The sequence below is a fragment of the Pogona vitticeps genome, chromosome 1 (assembly GCF_051106095.1).
Source record: "Pogona vitticeps strain Pit_001003342236 chromosome 1, PviZW2.1, whole genome shotgun sequence".
Lineage (NCBI taxonomy): Eukaryota > Metazoa > Chordata > Lepidosauria > Squamata > Agamidae > Pogona > Pogona vitticeps.
In genome coordinates this window covers 177,183,654-177,208,136 of record NC_135783.1, presented here as the reverse complement: position 1 = coordinate 177,208,136, position 24,483 = coordinate 177,183,654, and the positions used below count along the sequence as shown (strand labels likewise).

The 24,483-nt window shown below is 40.0% G+C and overlaps 1 protein-coding gene across 1 annotated transcript in view; it reads left to right on the top strand.

Moving 5' to 3' along the window:
• The window catches only part of CPS1 (carbamoyl-phosphate synthase 1), a 180,345-nt gene that overhangs the window by 9,086 nt on the left and 146,776 nt on the right, over positions 1–24,483 (top strand). Inside the window, exons 4-9 of the mRNA XM_078379197.1 lie at positions 23–79; positions 1,737–1,829; positions 17,662–17,751; positions 18,402–18,530; positions 19,154–19,260; positions 23,455–23,596. Coding sequence (XP_078235323.1) covers positions 23–79; positions 1,737–1,829; positions 17,662–17,751; positions 18,402–18,530; positions 19,154–19,260; positions 23,455–23,596 — 618 coding nt within the window. The remainder of the gene's footprint in view (positions 1–22; positions 80–1,736; positions 1,830–17,661; positions 17,752–18,401; positions 18,531–19,153; positions 19,261–23,454; positions 23,597–24,483) is intronic.

The window sequence follows — 24,483 nt, the reverse complement described above, 5'->3', positions numbered from 1 at the left end:
GTTTGCGTTTCTGTCTTTATAGGTCCCAGCTCTTTATGGTATTGATACCAGAATGCTCTCTAAAATTATTCGAGACAAGGTAGGCAGAAAACTAAGAAACAAACAGTGTTTTGTACAGGGGGAAAGGCAAACACAGTTTATTTATTTTTAAATTGAGCCTGGATTGCTTATGCGCACACCTTATAGCAATTCAGACCATTCCTCTGTCTAGGTTTGCATTGACTAAAATAAGGATCCAACACAAACAGATGGATCTGTGCCCCCCTTCAAATGTGCCAGGTCTCCCCCAGGGATATCACCCCTCTCGAGAATGGCTGCTCTAAAATGACTGACGGTGGTTCTTCAGGGTTTCCGAAGGTTTCTTAGCTGTGTCTGGACGTGGCAGGCAATCTGGGATCTTCTTCATGCAGTGCATGTACTTTGTCACTCAGCTACACGTCTTCCGCAGGAAGCAGAATGGTAGTACAATGAGCTTTAACTTCCTGCTCCAGATCACTTAGGAGAGCAGTATTCTTTATGCACAGAATAAATGGTCCTTCAGTATTTAAACAATAGTTTAACATCCAAGGCATGGTACTGTGGACATTATGCTGAGACTTACTAAGAGATGTTGCTTGAAGATTGCATAAAGTAGGCTTTCTTTTTCTCTATAATTTTTATCAGACTGAAACCTAGTTTATATTTTATTCCTTCCACACAACTTTGGGTGGGAAACAGAAGCCTGTCTGTTCCACTGAGAACAAGTACAGCCAAATGCAATTGTAAACGCTGGCAAAGGCAGGGCTTCAGTAGTCTGGAGCTCTAATTGTATTTATTCGAATAGGATTATCTCTTTCCACATCTTCTCCATATGTATGGGGAGGTCAGTAGTAGATGGAGCTGGAATGTACCCCCAGCTTGCTTTAAAAAAAAAACATGGTGTGTGTGTGTGTGTGTGTGTATTAGAAGTGCAGGGGATGTTTTCCTGTGAACGCTAATAGTTATTGGGCTACGAAAAGCAGTGTCAGGGGTTTCTGGGACTGTGGCTTACTATGATTCTTATGGGTGTAAGATAGTCACCTTGGCTGTGTCAATTTTCTCCTATCTTCACTTAACATTTTTCTTGGCCATGCATTTCCATGGTGAGGGAGGGAGCCCTTGGGAAGCACAACTTACTGCCTAGATTTCTATCATGCCCTCTTGCACAGGAGCAGTGGGAATCAGTAGAGGAAGAGAGAGAGAAATAAACACCTCCCCTCAATCCTTTTGCCCAAGGACAAAGATGAGGACGGAGAGGTGAACATCTGTGGTGGCAGCTGATGGGCAAGAGCTGGCAGCATACCTGGCCATCTCATTATCTTGTGCATGAGGATGCACTGCCTTCCCTCTCCAGCTGGAGGAGGCTGCATGTTTCACACCAAAGGCCAGAGGTGTTTCTTCCTTAGACTCAAGGCAGTGTGGAAAGGGTGGCCTGAGAAATGACCTCTGGTGGTGATGTGGATGGAGAGTGTTTGCTCTGCAATCTAAAAATAAATGACTTTTTTTAAGGACAGAGAAATTGCAGTTGCCTTTGGTTTCTTTTGAAAAACACTTTAGACAGCATAACATTCAATTTAAAATTGGAAGCATAAAATAAAAGATGCTAGACTTCATCCTGTTAGTGATTTTGTCTATCAGTTTCTGATGCTACTGTTCTTTCTTATTTGCAATCACCTGTTTCCATTTTTTAAAAAACTTTACTTTTTAAATTTTGATAGGGCACTGTTCTTGGGAAAATTGAATTTGAGGGTCAGCCTGTGGAATTTGTGGATCCAAATGAGAGAAATCTGATTGCAGAAGTGTCAACCAAGGTAAGGAGTCCATTTTTTAAGAGCAGATACCTTCGGTTGTTCTGTACAATTTGGTTATCTATATTTCATGCCAGTGAAATGACTTCTGCATGCAAATAGCTGTGCATGCTGTTTGGGGCTGGCATGTATACCTACCACTGTTTAATGGGGTTGAAAAATGCTTCTGCCCAATATTCTATGGCATTACATTAGATTACAAATCTCGTAGTTACCTTAGAATCAAATCAGATGTCAAGGGGAATATGCATTTCCTGAAATCAGCTCATTTTACCTCCCACAGTATGTTTTCCTCAGTTACAAGGGCTTTGACAATCAGAGCTGCAGAATAAGCCTGTGTTTAACTTGCAGTCACCAATCACAAAATAAAGCTAAATGCAAAATACACAGATGAGGAAAATCACATGCTATGAAAAATAAATGTCTTTCACTACTTGAGGGTGCACCTGTTCAAAACTTGTGTTATCTTGTTTGAAGCCTTTTAGACAAATTTGTGTGAGGTTATTATGCTTCTGTCCAGAGAAGGAGTGGGTTGGGTATGCTTGGCATGCTCCTATGATATCTAAGTGGGCTGGAGTAGTCCCAGGCAAGGTTACTTGTGTCTCATAAACCCTCACAAAGTGCCAATAATGACAGGCTGGAGAATGAGAGGACGCGTCCTTTGACCTACGGAGTATTCATGGTCACTTGCCATGGAAGAGAAAGGCTGAAGGATTATATTTTACCGCGGGTATGCATCATTCTATCTGGGGATTGCTTGATGTCTTTTGAAAGTCTGCAGATGAGTGAGGCTGTTGGATCTGCATGTGAGTTGAGGCAGATTTATATCTCTGTGAGAGAGGGGTTGCTCACTACTTAGGATGAGTAGAACGATGAAAACTCTCCTTCCTGTCTTCTGTTTGACCCACTTTATTCTACAATTTTGTTGCAGATTTCTGTATTTTTCCTGAAAGGTGAAAATGCTACCAGATAGAGTTGGCAGAGAGATTATATACAAACGTTTTCTAATTGATAGAAATATTATATACATTAGATTCCCGGTTATATACTTTATATACACTGGACTCTCATTTCTAGACCTTTCCAGATTACCCATCAATCGGGTTATATTCTTGCCTGAATGTTTGGAAAAGCAAAAACACTTTCTTTCTCACTCTCATCCCACAGCTGATATTATCCCTCAATTAACACTGTATGAGGGAACTGGCTAGGAATGGCCTAGAAAATTGCTTTCTTAGGAGATAAACTACAGGTGTTACCTCCTGCCCCCCTTTGTACTCACTTATTGTTGAAGGCACAGCCATTTTCCCAGGCACACTCAGAGATGGCCCCGATTTCTAAGATGGATCCCAGTTCCCCCATTTTTTTTCAGTTTCTTCACAACTGCATTCTAATTAATGAATTGATATAGGACATGATTTTGCTTTAAAATGTTGGCTGACTAAAATCATTTGAGCATCGCTAGTCGAAACAAGACATGATAGTGAATACAGTGCTACCAGTGAAAGCCATCTCCTTGGGAGTTTTCTTTGTGACCAGCCCAATCTGGCTAATCACCTTTAACCTGCTCCTTTCTTTTTCTGGGCTTGCTTACAGCCTAATAAAATGAAATCTGAGTGGAGTTTTTAAATGAACCAAATTGTCATTTTATTAACAGCATATTGGTTAAACAAAAGTTACAGTACTCGTGTGTGGTTACAATTTTCTTTGCAGCTTGGATCTTACACTTTAGGCAACTAATCATCAAACCAACTGCTTCGGCCAACTGCTCAACATAACTCTCCTTTTCTCTCCTCTTCTTACTTTCAATAATATATCTTCTGCTGGTGCCAGCTGATTGGTTTTCACCTCAGTCACACATCAGCCAGTCATGAACCAGTGGTGAAGTTTGCTGGGCAAACTTCACCACTGCTATAAAATCAGCACAGTTTTCTTTTCCCCTTAATTTCTTCGTGGGAGTCATGCACCCTTAACTCAGTTCACTACCATACATAAAGAACCATACCTGTGATGTAGAATCATAATATGCAATACCTTTACTATTTTTTATATTACATACACAATATCAATTATATAGGGTTATACATTACTTATATTCTTCAACAATATTTATCAAGCAACACATTTCATAATACAGCATCACTTTGCATAACATTAATTTACCTTACAATACAATTCTTTGCTGTATTTTATTAAGTTACATTTACATTCTATAACATAACTTTATGTTAATATTACATTTACATAAATTACCTTTCCCCTTTTTATTTCATCTTCTGGTCTCCTGGAGAAAGCATCAGGTACGATATTCTTTCCTTTTATGCTTTGCATCTCAAATTTAAAATCTTGCACCAATAACAACCTCACCAATGTTGAATGGTCTGTAAACAAAGTGAATTTTCTTCCCCATAGGTATGGTTTCAATTTACTAATTGTCCAAACAATAGCTAAACACTCATTTTCTATAATTGTTAAATGCTTTTCCCTAAGCTGTAGTTTCTTGCTTATATATGTTACTGGTTGCAATATTCAATCTTTCTCACTCTGGCTTAAAACCACCCTATTCCTGTACTGGATGAATCAGTAGTGACTATGAAGTTTGTTCTTCAAAATCAGTTGCAATTAATACAGGTTCACATGTTAATGCTTCCTTTAATTTTACAAAGGCTTCTTGACATACTGGAGTCCAAATTATTTTATCTGGGTTTTACTTTTTAGTCAGTTCAGATATTGGCACTGTTCCTTCACTAAACTTAGGTGTGACTCTTCTATAGGAGACTAGGTAAAGGTAAAGGTTTCCCTTGACATTTAGTCCAGTCGTGTCCGACTCTAGGGGGCGGTGCTCATCCCCATTTCCAAGCCATAGAGCCAGCGTTTGTCTGAAGACAGTTTTTGTGGTCATGTGGCCAGCGTGACTAGACATGGAACACCGGTACCTTCCCACTGAGGTGGTACCTATTTATCTACTCTCATTTTTACATGCTTCCGAACTGCTAGGTTGGCAGGAGTTGGGACAAGTGATGGGAGCTCACTCTGTTGCGTGGATTCGATCTTATGATTGCTGGTCTTCTTGCAGCACAGAGGCTTCTGTGGTTTAACACGCAGCGCCACCATGTCCCACCTATAGTAACCTGCTAACCCTAAAAATGATTGTATTTTCTTCTTGGATGTAGGCAGAGGCCAATTAACAATGGATTCTACTTTTGACTCAAGAAGCTTTATTTTTCCATTCCTTGCTATATAACCTAGATATTTCACTTCATATTTACCTACATGGCATTTTGTAGCTTTAACTGTTAACCCTGCTTTCTTAATTCTTTGTAATACTTCTTCTAAATGCATCATGTGATCATTCCAAGTTTGACTGAAAATTCCTATATCATCAATATACGCCACAGTAACTCTCAATATCTTATCTACCAATCTTTGAAATGTTGCTGGGGTATTTTTCAGTCCAAAAGTTACAACTGTGAATTCAAATAAACCTTGCAGAGTCACAAAGGCTGTCTCAGGTTGATCTTCTGGATTCATTTTTACCCTCCAGTAACCCCTTGTTAAATCCAAACTGATGATAAAACTGGCTTTTCCTATTCTCTCCATCAAATCATCAGCTCTTATCATCAGATACACATCCACTTACATCACCTGGTTCAACTTCCTATAATTTGTACAAAATCTTACTCTTATTGTCTGGTTTGTCTATTAGCACTACTGGTGCTTCCCATGAACTCTCTGATCTCATTATAATGACTACTCTTAACTTATCCTCTAATTCTTTAGTTATTTTGTCAGCATATTTTCCTGTAATTTTATATGGGGCAACCAAAATCAGTTTTGCTTCTACTGTGTTTATTCTATGTTCTACACCTTCAGCTCTCCCTGGTTTGTTTTAAAATACTTCCTTATATTTAGGTAACAATTTAATTACTTCCTCTTTCTGTACTTGTGTTAATGACTTATCAAAATTCACTTTGTATGGATTAAATATAGGTTCCTCATTTCCCTCCCAACATGGTAAATCTGGTTTCCCAACTCCATCCTCTTTTACTGCATACAGCACCAAATTTTCTCTTTTAAAATAGGGCTTTAACATGTTTGTGTGCACTACTCTAGTGCTTCCATCACCCTTCTTAGTAATGTAATTCACATTATTCATTTTTGACAGGATCTTCACTGGATCCATTCAGGCCATTTGTAACATATTCCCCCTTACAGGATGCTGTATTAACACCGCATCTCCTGGATTATACTCTCTTTCTCTAGCTCTTTTATCATACCATGTCTTTTGTTGAGTCTGTGCCTGCTGTAAATTTTTCCCTGCACTGTTCAATGCTGACTTCAAAGTATTTAATAAGTTATACATGTATGTTAATACAGTCTCTGGGTCAATTTCATATTTTTCCCAATTTTGTCTTAATAAATCTAGGGGTCCACGGACTCGTCTTTCCAAAAAACAGTTCAAAAGGACTATATCCTAAAGTTTCTTGAGGCACATCTCTATAAACATATAATAAGGGCTGTAATTTTTCATCCCAGTCATATGAGTTTTCTGCCATATACATTTTGATCATTTTAAGTAGTGTCCTATTAAATCTCTCCACTAAACCATTTGTTTCAGGGTGGTATGGCGTTAAATGTTTAATTCCTCATGCTTGCCAAGACCTCTGCATAAGTTTAGATGTAAAGCTTGCTCCCAAATCTGTCAACATTTTAGTGGGAAACCCCATCCTGTACATAACATTTATCAAGGCATTCACTACTGTTTTGGTTTCAATATTTGTGAAGTCTCTATTTCCTCTTCTAGTAATATGAGGTGTTGTTTTTGTTTAATCATTAAGTCGTGTCCGACTCTTCATGACCCCATGGACCAAAGCACGGCAGGCCCTCCTGTCTTCCACTGCCTCCCGGAGTTGGGTCAAATTCATGTTGGTAGCTTCGATGACACTGTCCAACTATCTCGTCCTCTGTCATTCCCCTTTCTCCTCTTGCCTTCACACTTTGCCAGCATCAGGGTCTTTTCCAGGGAGTCTTCTCTTCTCATGAGGTGGCCAAAGTATTGGAGCCTCAGCTTCAGGATCTGTCCTTCCAGTGAGCATTCAGGGTTGATTTCCTTCAAAATGGATAAGTTTGTTCTCTTTGCAGTCCAGGGGACTCTCAAGAGCCTCCTCTGGCACCACAATTCAAAGGCATCAGTTCTTTGGTGGTCAGCCTTCTTTATGGTCCAGCTCTCACTTCCATACATCACTACAGGAAAAACCATAGCTTTGACTATGCGGACCTTTGTTGGCAAGGTGATGTCTCTGCTTTTTAAGATGCTGTCTAGGTTTGTCATCGCTTTCCTCCCAAGAAACAGATGTCTTTTAATTTCTTGGCTTCTGTTACCATCTTAGGAGTTTTATTAATGCTGAGCTTCAGACCATTTTCTGCACTCTCCTCTTTCACCGCATTAAGAGGTTCTTTAATTCCTCCTCACTTTCTGCCATCAGAGTGGTATCATCTGCATATCTAAGGTTGTTGATATTTCTTCCGGCAATCTTAACTCCAGTTTGGGAGTGGTAATGGACCATGAGGTAATGAACCCACATTATCAACCCCTATTCTTTTTAAAGGTTTGCTAATTATGGGTAAAGGACAAAGGTTAGCTTTTGTTTTGTCTCTCCCAACTCTCAGTCTCTGGCATATGTCACATGTCTTACAAAATAGTTTTTTATTTGTTGACCTCACTTTCGGCCAATAAAAATTCTGGGTTACTTTCTGAATTGTTCTAGCTATTTCCAGATGTCCTCCAAATGCACTACTGTGAGCCATCTGCAGAATCTTTTCCCTGTAATTATTTGGTATCACCAGCTGCTTATGTATCACCATCTTGTCCTTTATGAGGGTGTTTTAACATTTCCCTATATAACTTGTCTCAAATTTTCACAAATCTTTCTGGACATTCTGGAGTTAATGAATCTCTTATGTCGGTCACCAAATCAAAACATGGTTTCAAACTACTATTCCTCTTTTGTTCTGCAGCTAAGTCTGAAATATTCTGATCTTTAAACTTAAATAATTTTCTAGATCTGCTTGTTTATTTACTTCTTCACAGCTTGAATGTGTTTCTGAAAGAACCTCAGTCTCTCCTTAATTGATTTTCTTCTCTTTCACCCCCTTGTAACACTTGAGGGTTACTTGTGCCTTGATTTCGAGTGATGACACATGCTCTTTTAACGTGCTTTACTAAGCCACTTCCAATCAGGCACAAAGCTGGCATCTCCTGTGAATCAGCCACATCCCATGGACCTGATCAACTTTTATATGTAATTCTCACTCTATGAGGAACTATGTAGTACTTTCGGCATGCATCTGCTATTGTTTAAACTGATATTCTGCTGGAGGCTTGATTTATTTTTTTAAAAATAGAGTTATTGGTCTATACAGAAAAAAAGAGGCCCTTTTTGAGGAAAGCTTGAGATCCAAAGTAATATTTCAGCTCTACTTGTAAATCGCAGGAGGGAGTGGGATTAGGGTACTGTTGATCTTTTGCTGGGGTCATGAAGGCACTGCTGTAAAGAGACTGAAAATAGCATAATGTAAGTGAAGTATAAAAAGATCAACAGAACTCCTGTGATCTCATTATCTTTATAACTTTATTTTATAGTCTTATAAAGTAACATCACAAATAAAGTAGGCAATTAACTAAGCCTTTCAATGATGGTAATTATGGGACATAGTAATCTATGCCCTAGCAAGCAACTGTTTTCATGTAAATCAAGAAGCAGTAACATTTAGGAGCTTTGGTTGTTTCAAATCAGTGGTGGAGGGATTGATTTTCTCTTTCTTATGAAGTTGCAGTAGACCCCATTTTGTAGAATATATTGCTGCAGCAGTACCACTGTTAGCTTTGTCTACATTAATGAAGAGTTTGTTGGTCTGGAGGTATAAGGATTTCTACAGAATATGAAGTAGGGCTCAGTTAGTAGAGATGGGGACAGGTTGTCCTCTATAGGTCTATCTTGTTGATGTACAGAAGAGAGGATAAGGCCACATCAATCAGACTGTGTCTGCAGCTGAAAAAAAATGCTGGAAAACACTTCTCCCCCAATTTTCTGACCATTCATACTTCATTAAAGCAAGCTTTTTTCTGCTGAACCACATTTTAAAACCACCTGGAACATCAGTGCTTGAAGCATTGAGTGGGAGATGCATTTCGGCTCATCTCATCCTTCAGCAATGTTTGATATAGAAATTAGACCTTGTCATCTGTTTTATGGTTAGAGCAGGACTTGTAGAGAACATACCTTTGAATGTAAATTGATTGATCCTTCTCGTGCAACCTGAATGGAACAGGCTCTTGAGCAAACCAATTTGCTAGCTCTGTCATTTCTAGTTTGTCTCAATGTCCCAGCATTCTCTCTCACAGTACTATAGTGAGAAATTCAGGATTTCCAAGGTGTCTTCATGATAGTATACCGCTCACATTCATAGCCCCATATCTTTTCAAGAATGTAATCTAGGATTCTGTAATAAAATGAGTTGTACAGTGGTACCTTGCAAGACGATTACCCCACAAAATGACAAATCTGCATGATGATGAGGTTTTGCGACCACATTGCGCTTCGCAAAACAGTGTTTCCAATGGGGGAATTTTGCTATATGACGTTTCGGTCCGTGCTTCGCCAGACGCTTTTTTAAAAAGAGGCTTTCCTCTCCGGAACACCCTCTTCTTTTCGGGCAGCTTAGCAGGAAAGTGAGTTGTGGTGTGGAGCACTGCTGATAATCGCTATGCCTACTCACGAGCAAGCAGTGTTTTGCAGAAAAATGAACGTGGCAACAGAGGCTGGTCAGCGGAGCATTGACCTACAGGAGTGAAGGGGCAACGGTTTCCTCCCTGGGCTAAGTTATTCTGATTTGTGGGCATATCGAGGCTGTTTTCTGCAGCGGGGAGAAGCGTGCCACCCCGACTTCCTAGGCTTTAGATTTTGGGGTGTAATTTCACTCTGGGCTTCTCTTTAAATTGCGGGTGGCAAGGGAGGAAAGCTGCGTGGTGGTTTAATGCTGCCGGGCGGCTCCTGAGTTACTGGGGGTCTTTTCCTTTGCTTGGGGGGACCTGCTTTGCCTCTCCCACTGCCTATTGGCTACTCTGCTCCACTCATTTCATTACAACCACCACCACCCCCGCCCGTCTGCTGCTCTTTACTTATTTTGGGTTTCCCTTGCCTTTTTGCTGTGGCGGCAGCAGCTTTTCTTTGGTAGTTTTTTCGTAAGTGCAGTCCCCAGTTTCTCCTGCTTGGTCTCCCTTGCAGCGGCGGCAGTTGCTTTTTGCTGTGACCTAGGTTGTTGGACGATTCTAACAGCTGATCGGCGGCTACGCAAAATGGCTTCCCTGGTGTGTTTTCCGACCAATGCTTCGCAAGGCAGCAATTTAAAATGGCTTCCCTATGGGCGATCTTCACACAACAATGACTATTTTCCCAAATGCATTAAACGGGTTTCAATGCATTCCAATGGGGAAAAGCTTTTCGCAAGACGCTGATTTCGCTAAACAGCAATTTCAATGGAACACATTATCATCATCTTGCGGGGCACCACTGTATTCTCCATTTCTGACTTTGTTTGGAGCTCTATTGAATCTCTAAAAACCATATCCATACTCAGATGTTTTTGCTCAGATGTTAATTAAAAAGAAAGAAAAATAATATGGCTATTTAGTCCAGTGAACAATTTTTATTACTCAAACAGCATGTTAACTTACTTTGTTGAAGGTGTGCTTAAATAGAATTAAATGATTGCTTTACATATGCTTCACAACTATTTAAATCTTTTTCATCAGGAAACGTTTTATTTTCATGTAACGGAAATTGCAAGAAGACTTTAGGCATATTTTAAATTTATTTTTAAAAAGCCTAACTACATTCTCTGTATCTACATAATGTGGCATTCAGTGGTGCTTAACTCTATGGTAAAATGGAACAAAAAAAAATAGAGGCTGACAGCATGGGCTCTAAACAGCCAAATTTGATGTTCAAAATATTCATATATAATCTATATTTTTCAGTGGCCATCGGAAATACTTTATAGGTCACTTCATTATGAATAAGTGAAGCCTACTACTAGTCTTTTAATTAATTGTTTTTAGTCAGGTGTACCTGTTTGTTGTTTTATTCTTATTAACCATTAGTTTTATTGCATTGGTTCGCTTTCAGATTTTTAACAATGGAAAGCAACATAAATATGCTTTTAAATAAATAGAGAAAACAAATACTGTACTTTTCTTATTTCTGTAAAGCATCTGTGTGGATCATTAAAAGCCTCAGATCATTCCAAAAGAAATGAGTTTCCTAACTATCCTGTAGTGTATATAGCAGATAATAAGTTACTGTTGGATAGAATAGTATGGAGAATAGAATGTCTGAAATCCTGTGCAGTTTTGCAGACAGCATAACTCTTGGAAACAAATTGCCGCAAGTTAAGAAATCCTAGTAAACATTGTCTGTGGCATATCAAATCACACAACTCAACATGCAACAGATAAGGTATATGGAGATTTCTTAATGAAGGCAAATCACTTCTAAATCTTGCGCAACTTGCATATTTGCACAACCAGATTTCAGCCAATGTTTTACAGTTGACAAAAATGTCAGACAAATGTTTTATTATCGACTTGCATTACCTTGCAAGCATGGTTAAAAGTGAGGGATTCTGGGAGTTGTACTCCCACACCATTTCAGGAGCCACTGGTTGGTAAACAGAGATTTAGAAGCCTTGGCTGTGAATCACTTTTCCTTCCAGCAAAAGGAGTCTTTCCAGAGCAGGACAGGACAGCTTTAGTTTAAGGACTTCAGGTTTGGTGGGACTGAAGAAGTTGGAATGTCACCTATCAGCACCCTTCCACGTTGTGTGCTGCAGTAGAACTGTGGGTCAAGCTCTGTATTTAAATTGTGAGAAGGGCTGCAATTTTAATAGCATCCAGGTGTCCTTCAGAGCAGACTTTCCCTGCTAGCATTGTCTGTTTTCCTCCTGAATTGTGGCAGTTCACCTGTGAAATGATTCAGTTAGGAGATGATGATCACCTTATCATGAAGCCTTCCAGCTGTGAAATATCTGTGTGCTAAAAGAGCCTGATTAAAAGGGGGTTATTAAAAGAATAAAAACAGTTTGCTCAGCAGTAGATCAGACGTGAGCTTGGGGAAAGTATGCATTTAAAACTGCAGCTGTCTCAGGTTCGGTGAATTTCATGAGGAAGAAGATTGCTGAATTGCTCGTTGCTGGAAAACAATCTTGCTACCCAGAAGGGAGGAGTAAAGGTGCAAAATGTATTAAAATATCAGCATCCTGGATAACTTTAACCATTTGTTCTCAACTAAACACTTGTGGAGCAATATGGAGGAACATCCAAATATGGCTCCAATTTGACATTGAAAGAGGAAACTCTCTAGTTTACAGTGATAAAAAGCATGAAGTTTATGGGCAGCAGACTCAAGAGCAAGCCAAACAAAAGTCCTCTTCACACAATTCCTAAGTTATATGGAATTTACTGGCACAAGATTGATGCTGGCTTATGTGGCATCCGCTGTAGATTTTTTTAAAAAAGAACAGGCTAGATAGCTTGATGGAACAATAATAGAGATTTCTTGGCTAGAGCACCCTGGTTGTGGAATGCCCCCCTTTAGAAGGATTGACTGGCACCAATATTACCATTATTTCAGTCCCAAGTAAAAACCTGAGCACTTGCCGTTTGGGATCATACTTTGGTCTCTGGTCTTTCACTGTGTTGGTTTCTATTCGGCTTGAATGGTTAAACTTAGTTCCCCCCCCCCCCAAGATGGTTTGAAATATTAGGACTGTTTCTAATTCTTTTAAAGGAATTATACTGATTAGAGATGGGGACGAATATAAAAACGGATTGGTTTTTCTGACGAATATAGCCGATTCGTTAAATATTTGTCAATCTGTATTTGTGGGTTCTAGAGACCCCCACGAATACAAAGGGATGAATATTAACCCATTTTTATTCATCCTTTGTATTAAAAAAACCCCCGCCATTCTGCCTACTGGCCGCCGATCAGCTGATTGGTGCCAGAAAGGCAGCCACCACCCAACACAGCCACTCAATACCACAGCCTACCCCACCCCCTTCCTTTCCCTACCTTAGACCTCACACCATGCCACCCCACCCCTACCAACACCCTCTTACCTTAATTGCTGCTGCTGAGGTCTTCTGGCATCACAGCCATGGAAATGGAGACCTGCTGCCCTTTGCAAAGATGGTGGCTGCAGCTTCATTTAGAGTAGGGAAGCTGCAACTGCCATTTTTTCAAAGGGCAGCCTGGATTCCTTTAGCCTGCCTTAAGGGAATCCAGGCTGCCCTTTGCAAAGAAGGCAGCTGCAACTTCCCTACCGTAAAGGAATCCGCAGCTGCCATCTTTGCAAAGGGCAGCCGGTCTCCCTTTTTACACACCATGGCTGTGGAGGCCTGATGGAGTAGCTATTAAGATAAGGGGGTGGGAGTGGGGTGGCTAAGGTAGGGAAAGGAAGGGAGTGTGGGGGGAGGCTTTTGGGGAGGCTGGCTGTGTGTGGGTGTGTGGGTGGGTGGCTGCCTATTGGCTTCTGATCAGATGATCAGCGGCTGGTAGGAAGAATGGGCTTCTGTTCTGTGTGATAAACTCTCCTAGGGGGACCCAATTTGTGGGTGAATAACTCAGATGTCTGATATCCAGTCTTCAACAAAGTTGGCAGGTGTGTTGGGGAAAGACATAGGAAGCTCCGTTGTGAAATTCTATAAGTACCTGGAGGGAGCTTTCCTGGGGGGTTCTCTTTGTGAGTATATAACTCAGGGGCCCATGATCCAATGTTCACCAAACTGGCACAAGATGTAGAAAAGCATCTGAGGAAGCTTTGCTGCAAATTTGGTGTCTCTAGGCCACCGGGACCAGTGTTACAGCCATTTAAAGTGTAGACAAATTGATGGATCAATTTGTTGATTTGTTGAAGAATATTCGTATATTCATATTTTGTTGATCCGTTAACTTCGATGAAAAATGGATCAAAATGAATCACATTTTTTTTTGATTTGTCCCAATCTCTAATACTGATCTATTGATATAAGACAGATCTGAAATATATCAGTAAATTAATAACAAAATAAAATTGAGGAATACTAACCATAATAGTTAAAAATTACTTCCATATTCAGAGACAGTGTACCTCTGTATACCAGAAAAAATCAGAGGCCATGGATTACTGCAAATACAGCAGGTAGTAGAGGGAGAAAAAAGAAGCCTAAATGATTATATCAGTAGAAGTAGAGAAAAATTCCTGAAATCAATGAAAATATAGAATATTTTGAAAACAACAGAAACAAAGGCTTAATATAAGAAACAACAATTTAAAAATAAACTAAAGAGCTGGAAAAATAAATCACTATATGGACAACTCCTGAGAAATATTGATGAAAAACATGATCATAATTCAACATGAGCATGACTGGGGACCCTTAAGAAAGAAACCGATGGCTTGATTTTTGCTGCACAAGAACAAGCACTCCAAACTGATGTGATGAAAGCTAAGATCCAAGGAATTAGTGCTAACAGCAAATGTTGACTGTGCCAAGAAAAAGATAAAACTGTGTCACACCTCATATACGAATGTCCAAAGATTGCACAAACAGACACAAACAGATTACAAAGTTAGACATGATAGAATGGTAAAATGAGTGCACTGGTCACTATGCAAAAAATAGAACTTGTCAGCTTCCAAAATGAAAATGAGGAAGACAAGATCCTGTGGGATTTTTGGATCCAAACAGATATACACTTTGAACATAACACAACAGACATGGTCATAATAAAATGAAGAAATGTCTGGATAATTGACATTGCAATTCCAGGGGATGCCAGAGTTGTAAATTAAGAACTGGGAAAACTAACAAAGTAAAGAGGCCTGGCAATCAAAACATCTTGTTTGTGGATGAAACACACTTCCATGGTCCCCGTAGCCATTGAGGCTTTGGGAAGAATATCAAGAACTTTCACACTGCATTTGCAGATCTCAGAAATCACACCATCAGCGCCCCCAAAAACGGCAATATTAGATACAGCCCTCATACTGCATTAATATTAAACAGATACTTAGGTTTCTGGTTAAAAGTTGTATCTGTTATATATAATACCAGTAAATATTTTTATAATTTTGACTGTGTCTGGTGTTTTTTAATAATAATAAAAATAATACTTACGTTATAGTGAGAGAACCTAATGACAGGTAGTTTGTAGTGAATTACTACCACATCACTAATAGAATAAAATTAAATTGTTCCAATATTACCATTGAAATTTAATTAGGAAATTAGAAAAATGTTGTAATATTTCATTTGTGTGAAATATTAAGTTGTAATAATTGTTGATTAGCAAACTATTGTAAATTTAATGAATGGAACAGAAAAATTCCTACCATTTTAATGGATCAAACAAAGGAAAAGATCTTACTATGGCCCATAATCAGGAATTGTTTCACGCTAATGGTTTAGCTTTCCTTTTGTGTGATTTCATGTGCGAGATGCAAACGTTCCCCATGCAAAAGACCTTTCAATATGGGTGGCTTTTTCATCACTATATTAATTCTGATTTGATACGAGCACATAACAAACTGAGTCCTGTGGTCACTGGATTATTAGAATCAATTCTATGGAACACATTTACATTCTCTTGTTATTCTTCATGGTCTATGTGAATAAAACATATGGGAAATGTGTGCTGCGATCAGTGAGTGGGCAATCACACTAAGGAGGTAGGGTGTATCACCTAAGGAATGGGTGAATGCACAGAGGAGGCAGGAGAGGGGAGTGTGTTGCGCCTGCGGAACACTTGTGTGGGCACCAAACAGCCAAACTGCTGAATTGCAGTTCGTGACCATCTCCAGTACTGATTCCAGTGCTTGCCATGTCTTGCCAATTCAGTGCTATTTCACTTGGTGAAGGTCTTTTTCAAAGGCAGACATTTGAATGCCTAATTATAGGCTAGAATTTTGTAGTGTAGTATTTATGTATGTACATAATACATATGTGTTATAAAACTTTTTGCTGTAAAGGCTGATAGTCGTTGAAGGGGAAGTGAAAATGGTAGGGTAGAGGATGATGATAACAGCAGAGAAGGCTGAGTTGGCAAGGAAGACCATATGACAGATGGCCCCTTGGAATGCATGTTCAGAGTATAATTGAGGCATTTCTGTGTAAATGGTAGCAGTGATTCAATGGGTGTGGTGTGGTATGCCGAAGTTTGCATCAACCTTCTGTGTGGTTGCACCTTTTATTGAGCTGTTTTGCAGGCCAAGATGTTCAACTTAAATCAGAATCTCACTTCAGAAATCTGAAGTGTTGTCACTCCCCTTTGACTCTAATTGGAAACTAAAAAAAAACAACAACACACACATCAAATGTTTCTGAGTCTTGAGAAGACTAGATGAAATTTTCAGGCTTAGTACTCTCTTAGAAGCTTACTGAATTTCAGATAGACCAGTGCAGGTAGTTTTATGGAAGAGCAGCCTTTGTTTTTGTTTTTTAAGAAGATTTATTTATCTCTTTGGGGTATTTTGTGGGACAATCAGTATGGAAAAGACAAACATGATAGAAATGACCCTTGGGAAGAAACATGCAAACATTCGAGAAGGATATGTTTGGAGGGGGCTAAGGTTGTGGGTGTATGTGTTTGTGTGTTAGGAGCCTTTAAAGTTTATTGTGTTCTAGGCACCTTTAAAGTTAAATGGAGCTAAAAATCCGCTCGAGGTTTTGTGGGAAATTGGGATGCAGACATTGTAGAGATGCCCCTGAATAAGAAACCTGAAACATGTCGGAAGGATAAATGCAGGAGTTAGTGAGTTAGGATGGATGAAAAACTATTTAAGGATTCATTTTATTTTCTTCTCAGCTGACAGCACCAAAACCAAAGAAAATTTAAGTGCTTCTTCCTTAATGGAATGAATAGATGGATAGCATTTCATTCAGGCTGCCTTTGCAGAGCTTGTGCACAGCATACAGTTGCAAGCAGAGCCTTTGAATTAGGGATGGGTTATTTTCACCATCCTGTGTGCTGCATTTGACATTTGTGGAGTTGCTAGGGGCTTAACTTGTGTATCGTCCTGTGCATGAGTGTGCACACATACTTGTGTGAGTGCACACACATGCACAAAGCTTCTCCCAGGAGCCTCGTTGCACAGTGGTAAATCTGCAGTTCTGCAAGTGAAGACTCTGCTCATAACTGAATTCAATCCTGGACTCAGGTAACCAGCTCAGGGTTGACTCAACCTTCCATCCTTCCGAAGTTGATAAATGGAGTATGACGCTCAAGGGGGTGGGGGCAATGTGTAGCCTGACTAATAAAAAATTGTAAACTGCCCAGAGAAAAGCTTTAAGCTCTACAAAGTGGTATGCAGTATAAGCAGCACACTCTGCTTTTTTTGCTTTTTGGCTTTACATTATCCCCATTCCAACAATTCCGATTAGAATTCTTAGAGTAGGGGAAGGATGATTTGAAAACTTCCTTGTTTGTTCCAAACCTGGAACAGGGGTTGGGGTTAAAGCTTTCATCCAATCCCATGAACTCTTGCTCAGTGGTTGAGATTGAGGTTTTCTTGTTCCTATCTATGTCTCTGTGCCTCTAAATTAACTCTCAGAACTTTGGGAAAACCTGTTTTAATTTCAGAGTGATTCAACTTACCTTTGCTTAGCTTCGGATGTCCAAATCTGTCTGTTTTGGCCCAGTATCTGGGATTTGTCATCCAAACCTTGATATGCATGTGTAATCAATGACTAATTGGCAAAGAACAATGTCGTTTCCTCCCTTTAATATATCAACAGGCCGTCAAAGTATATGGCAAAGGAAATCCAATCAAAATTGTGGCTGTGGACTGTGGATTAAAGCAGAATGCTATTCGTTTACTAGTAAAGGTAAATATATATTTAAAACAGTTTCCTTCCTCCCTCTACCCCCAGAACTCATTTAAAAAGTTGGCACAGAGCATGCCAAACTAGGTAGAAACCATGACTTGCTGATTTGTGAAAGCCAAAGGGAGTTTCCTCAAGAGTTGGAACAGTGATACAGGTATTTTGTATTTAAAAACATGAGCCTCCATGCCAATTCTACTTTCTCTTTGGATCTGATATGTTTTTCTCAAGCTTGAGAATGGAGTACAGAATGTGTCCATTCATTTTGCCCACAGAGACCTGCCAAGCTGAGAAATAAATTTCGCAGAAATAGTCCCGATGTATCCCACTTATGTAGGATTGCTGCCAATATGTCCTTAACTTTATAACCTTCTAAGGTTGGTTAAATTGAATAATATTGCCCAAAATCTTGTTTATGTATTAGGTAGCGGAAGCAGTCTTCCTTTTGCCCTGGGGCATCCTTCAGGCGCCTGAAGATGGGAGGGGTAGGTCTCCTATCTTCCTATGCTGGAGGCTAAGCAGAGTGTCACAGCAGACCAGACCTCTGAACCTGGTTCTCCTGAATTCAGACCCCAGCATCATCCTGCCAAGTTGCATTATACATCTTCCATTCATTAATCGTCTAATCCTTTTCTTCTCTATCTCCTTGACAGAGAGGAGCTGAAGTACATCTGGTTCCTTGGAATCATGATTTCACCCAGATGGACTACGATGGGCTTTTCATTTCCGGTGGTCCTGGTGATCCAACACGAGCACAAGAGCTCATTAGGAATGTCAGAAAGGTAGAGAATGTACACGGGGAGCCCTATCAACATCTTGCTCAAAATGGTGCTACCCTTCATTTCCCACACTGCTCTGTGGTCATCTGTAACCTGGGGAGTTGAACATTCTTTTAACTCTCAGTTCTCACACTTGACAACATTGTAGGGAAAAATTAGGATTGCTTGTTCTGTGACTTGCAGAGACTCTCACGCCTTTAAAACGAAAGTGCAGTTAAGGTCAGCATTTGTCTGTTTTCCATTGCTTTTTGAGACAGAAAATTGTCCTGGTAAGATTTGTGTCTGCCCTCCACCTGCTAAATAGGCACAAATTAGTGCCAAGAAAGAGGTTGGTAACTTGATTGGAATTGGAATTTTTTTGTGTATATAAAATTGAACAAAACTAAAAGGAGACTATTTTAATTTAATGCAATTTAATATTATTTAATATAAATATAATATAATGTAATTTATATACTGCTCCATTAGTGTGTGCACTATGCTGGGCAGTTTACAAATTAAAACTTACAAATCCTGCAGACCCCACTTAACAATACATATAACTATATGGTGATTAAAAAAAATGATACAAGAAAGAAAAGAGAAAACAAGAAAGACATTGCTGATGAAAATCTTTTCCCATCCAGGTCCTAGAGAGTGATCACCAGGAGCCATTGTTTGGAATTGGTTCAGGAAACCTAATCACTGGCCTAGCAGCAGGGGCTTCATCCTACAAAATGCCCATGGCCAACAGGTATGGAGACATGTCCACTTTATAGAAATCTGCCAGTTGTGAACTACAGATTCAAACACCAACACATATGATCGCTTGTCATTCCTTTGTGGAGCTCCTTTTTGGCTTGCATCTCCCATAATTCCTCTCCAGTAGCCGTATGGGCTAGAGCTGATGGGAGCTGCAGCTCAACAACATCTGGAGCATCCCACATCCCTTCGTGCCATGACCAGACTCTTAATCCATGCTGCTGGACAAGGAGTAGGTAGAAGGAGTTCCTGTAACCCTAAACTGAAGCGCCCTCCTTGCTATGATAAGACAGGGGCAGAAGTGGAAACAAAAATATATCGAAAGTATTTGATAAAAGCTGAGAGGGAAAAATCCATATAGATCTTGGGCAAAACATCTAAAAAAGAGGAAAGGAAGTCAATGTTGCTCGTAGTCTCTCTACATGTCCCTCTGGTCCATCTGTCTCCAACCCATATTTTCAGTGCCACTACAGTACCTATATTCAGTTTTCATTCTCTCCACAGCCACTTTCCAGAGAGTAAAATTTTTAGGTAGAGCAAACTGAATCCAATACATGGATCTTTTATAATTTGAACAAGCATTTTCTTCAATAAGAGAAATTACCGAAAATGCAATTGGGCAACCGCAAATGGTTTGAACAACTAATTACAGATATAAGATTTAAGTGTCCTTGAATAGGATTTTTTTTGGTTGCCACATTTAGCTCTATCTATTATGACGCTCAGTAGTGTGTACCTTATTCTCTGTAAGAATAAATAAATAAATAAATTTATTTTGGACTGGGATCTCAAAACAGCTTGGCCCAATTGATATCTAAAATTAGTCATGTCAAAGCATATAAAACAACATAAAAGAGTTGTTAAAACTTAACCAAGAAAGATAAAATTGGGCCAAGCTGCAGTCTTCTAGGTAACTGACCATATCCTGATGGCATAACTGTTTTTTTTTTGCTGCAGACACACCTTATGAATGTTGTCTTTCAGAAGGAGGGAAATATTCTATAAACAGCTATAGTTTGCTTTCAGTAATGAAGAAATTAGTTTGACTCTAGGCTTTCTGTACAAAGTTGGTGGTAATACTAGAAAAAAAGTCAAGGAGAAACGCTTAGCAGAATGCTAAGATCACTGAAAGAAAAAGGATAGTACATTTCATGGTAAAACTAAGATATGAAGCTCCAAGGTACCTTTGCTGATCCCATTCAGAAGAGACAATCTAAAGGCAGGCAGCTGTTCAGTTCAAGCCTAAACATCTGGAGTGGGAAGCAAAGTGCCATGTCACCTCCTCCTGCTCAGGCACCGTCATTACAGCTCCCCTGGGTGCTGATGAAAGAAAGAAAGAAAGAAAGAAAGAAAGAAAGAGAAAAATTCTTCACAACAGCATGTGCCACCAGGATGTATGTATGTATGTATGTATGTATGTATGTATGTATGTATGTATGTATGTATGTATGGATGGATGGATGGATGGATGGATGGATGGATGGATGGATGGATGGATGGATGGATGGATGGATGGATGGATGGATGGATGGATCTAGCCAGGGGACCCTCCTGAAAGAGCTCAAGGAGGTAAGAGGGATGGCTCGTAGACAAAGGGCCTTTTAGGCAGCTGCCCCCAGACTATGGAACACCATCCCGAGTCAGATTTGTCTGGTGCCGATGTTGATGACAAATTGTTGAGACCTTTGGGTAGTTTGGGTGGCATATAAGTTAAATAAATAAATAAATAAATAAATAAATAAATAAATAAATAAATAAATAAATAAATAAATAAATAAGGAAAGGAAGGAAGGAAGGAAGGAAGGAAGGAAGGAAGGAAGGAAGGAAGGAAGGAAGGAAGGAAGGAAGGAAGGAAGGAAAAGCATCAGCTAAACTTCCCCGCTTTACTTCGAACTTATAGTGCTAGTGGAGATGCAGTTATGGGACTATTCAGAGATAGGCTGTGGTTGCATAACAAAGCAACAGGTAATTCCCAGGCTGGTTGATACCAAAGAGTGCTCTCAAAATATCAGCAAAGGCTCTAGCCCACACCCAGCCCCTGCACCTGTCCAACCTCTTCAGTAACTTCTCTCTTCTGCATGTTAGATGTTTCCCCTTTGCCCAATGAATTGCCAGTGGCCTGTTAACTTCCTGAAGCCATTGTTGGCTCAATAGCTGCAGCTGAACTATCAGAGACCTAAACAGAGGAAAAGATAGAATGCACTTGTGAAAAGTGCCTTTCCTTCAAATAATGACAGGGGTCCAGCAATGAGAGACAGCTGTGGGGAGGAGGGGAGGTCCCTGTTTTGGTGGCTTCCCTGCCTCCTGTAAAAATTGCATATCAGAATCACATGCAAACTGTTTTCCGCTTCTTCTGAGTGGAATCTGCTGAAGTATTTCATGTTATGGAACACCTATAAACTTGCCATCCATCCTTGCAGAAGGAAGTGCATTCAAAGCTTTCCTAAATCTTAGGATGCTCAGCTGAGCGAGATGGCTTACAGATTGTTCAGGAGCACTAAAAGATGGACCAAAAACTTCATGGAAAGCCTTTCCTTTGTGCTGCCATATAGGTGCTGCTGTCTGCCTGCATCAGGCAGCCATTGGAAGAACAGCCCTTTGGCCCTAGACAACTCTGTAATCAACAAGAAAGGATAAGACAAAAGAATGGCTTGAATCATAACTTCCACATGCTTCACTGAAGAGCTTTTACGAATATTCAGTCTTTGTGAAGGGCGAAAAAAAAAAACATTTTCTGCACTTGTGGTTTATTAATGTTACCAGAATGGGTTGAACCCACATTACAGTTTGATCTGGAATCATCATCTTTGCTCACTCATTTTGTATTAGAAATTCAGACAACGCCGTTGTTAATCCACTGCAGTTCAACGTCATCTGCATTTTCTTCCCATTTGTTTTCCGCCCCGATCTGTACTGATGCCTTTGAATCAAAGCACCGTTGTCAGTGCAAACCTGTCTGCTAAGAATGGTTTTAAAGCATCACTGAGGCTTTTCAGGGGTACCGTGCCCGTCTCTTTCTTTTATATTAACATATTGCCATTTCGAATTTTTTTAAAAGAGGAGAAGAGAGAGAAATCCCAGTCCCATCCAGGGATGGGAACTGTTTATTTAAGGAGATCAGGATGGTATTTATCAGTAATGTTGCTGCTGTAGTAATGGCAAAAGTAGAAGCTGCAATGAGGAAGCAGTTAATTCAACCTTCAGATGCCTTTTCTGAATGGGACTTTCCAGAAGTGGAAAGATACTTCTGAGCAATATACTTTTATAGCAGGGGTAGGCAACTGCGGCCCTTCAGATGCTTTTTCTCCTATAAATCCCATTAGTCCTAACTGGCATATCCAGTGTTGAGGGAAGCGGTGTGTGTGTGTGTTGTAGTGACACAACATCGGAAAGGCCACAGATTCCCATCCCTGCCTTATATAATTAGAACAGTGGCTCCATACAGTCCTTAAAATAGTCCTAGAATATCCCGTAATACATATTCCCTTGTGTAAAGACCCTTCTCTAATATTTTATTCAGAATTAAGTAAGTCCATTTCAGAAATAAGACCCTGTAGCTTTCATTAGTAGCTTCTTTCTTACTGCATCCATCCTTGCTATTGCCTCCTGTCTGGTACTGTGCAGGGGCCAAAATCCTCTTGCATAGGTGATGTTGGCATGTGGGTTCCTTTCATTCTATCATTGCATTTTATATAAAGCTATAAAATTCTGCTGGCTGAACATAGTGATTCTCTATCTTTCATGGTGGCTGTAAACCTGTTGATTTTTGCTATTATATAACTCGTGGCAACTAGTTTTGGGGATTTGCTGAGGTGTGTGGACACATCTCAGTTACACAGTCAGGTATGTAATCGCACATGAGACAGAGACACACACTGGCACCTTGTCAATTAGCCACAATGAGCCAAGGCAAGTTATACAAACCTTGAACCAACACCAGTAAGATTCTGGCCAGTGACTGGCAGGCCCTCATTAGCCTTAAATGATGATGCCAGTGAGTCCTGCCTCCCCCCCTGGGATATTCTTATTTCATGTGAAAAGGTGACTTTGCTTTAGCTTGAAACTTCTCCTTGTGTGGCTTCCGTACATAATCCACTGTTGCCATCTCCCGTTGCCCTTCACACACACTGTTTGCTCCCACACCACCCCTTTCCTATCTCTTTTCTTTTCATCTGTTTGTTTTTAGGGGACAGAATCAGCCGGTCGTGAACATGATGAATGGACAGGCTTTCATTACTGCTCAGAATCATGGCTATGCGATCGACAGCAACTCCCTCCCTCCTGGCTGGAAGCCTCTTTTTGTGAATGCAAATGACCAGACAAATGAGGTGACCCTTCCTCCCTCTCTCTGGGTACCTGTGAAGTGTTTGATGAGACAGGGAAGATGAACTGTACCTTTGCTGAAGCTCACTAGATAATGTGCTTGCATCTGCTTTACCTAAAATGTCAACCTCATGAATCCTCATGTGTGTGTATATCCCCCCACCGCATCCCTCAATTAACTATTTTTCTTTAATTAAATTTTTTGCATAATTTATTGCATCTGTTCTGAAAGGGGTTGCCGTAAGTCAGAATTGACTTCATGGCACACAAGTATTTATTATTATTGTTGTTATTTGTACAGGGATAGCAGCAAACAATGCCTTTATGAAGGCCAGCTTAAAATCACAGAGTAGCAGGCCAGATTTTTGAGGTCATCCTTCAGGCTGATCAAAGCTTTGCAAAGTTATTTCTTTAGACTACAACTCCCAGAATCCATCAGTCAGCAAGGTTAGTGGTCAATCTGGCTATATCATTCTGAAAGCTATAGCCTAAAAAACTTCCACAGCGTTTCCAAATTTCAGATTAGATATTTCATATTACACCATAGAGAGATATGTTTGTGGAGAAGTTGGGTCTCAATAAACTGTCTCAACAAGCAAATGCTGGATAGCCCAGTGGTTTAGTTCCCTGGCTGTGGAGCCAGAGGTTGGGGATCTAATCCTTCACTGTGCCTCCTTGACTGAGGATGGATTTGATGATCCATAGGGTCCTCTTCAGTTCTACAGTTCTAAGGTTGTTCTTATTTCTATGCTCCAGTGCTGTGTGGTTTGCTACCATCCTTCAGGAACACATTTGGAAGTTACAATTTTCTGAAGAATGTATCTTTTGGTAAAACCCAACAGAAACGTCAGCATTTCTGCACAAAACTGGTCTCTTTATGAAGCAAAACACA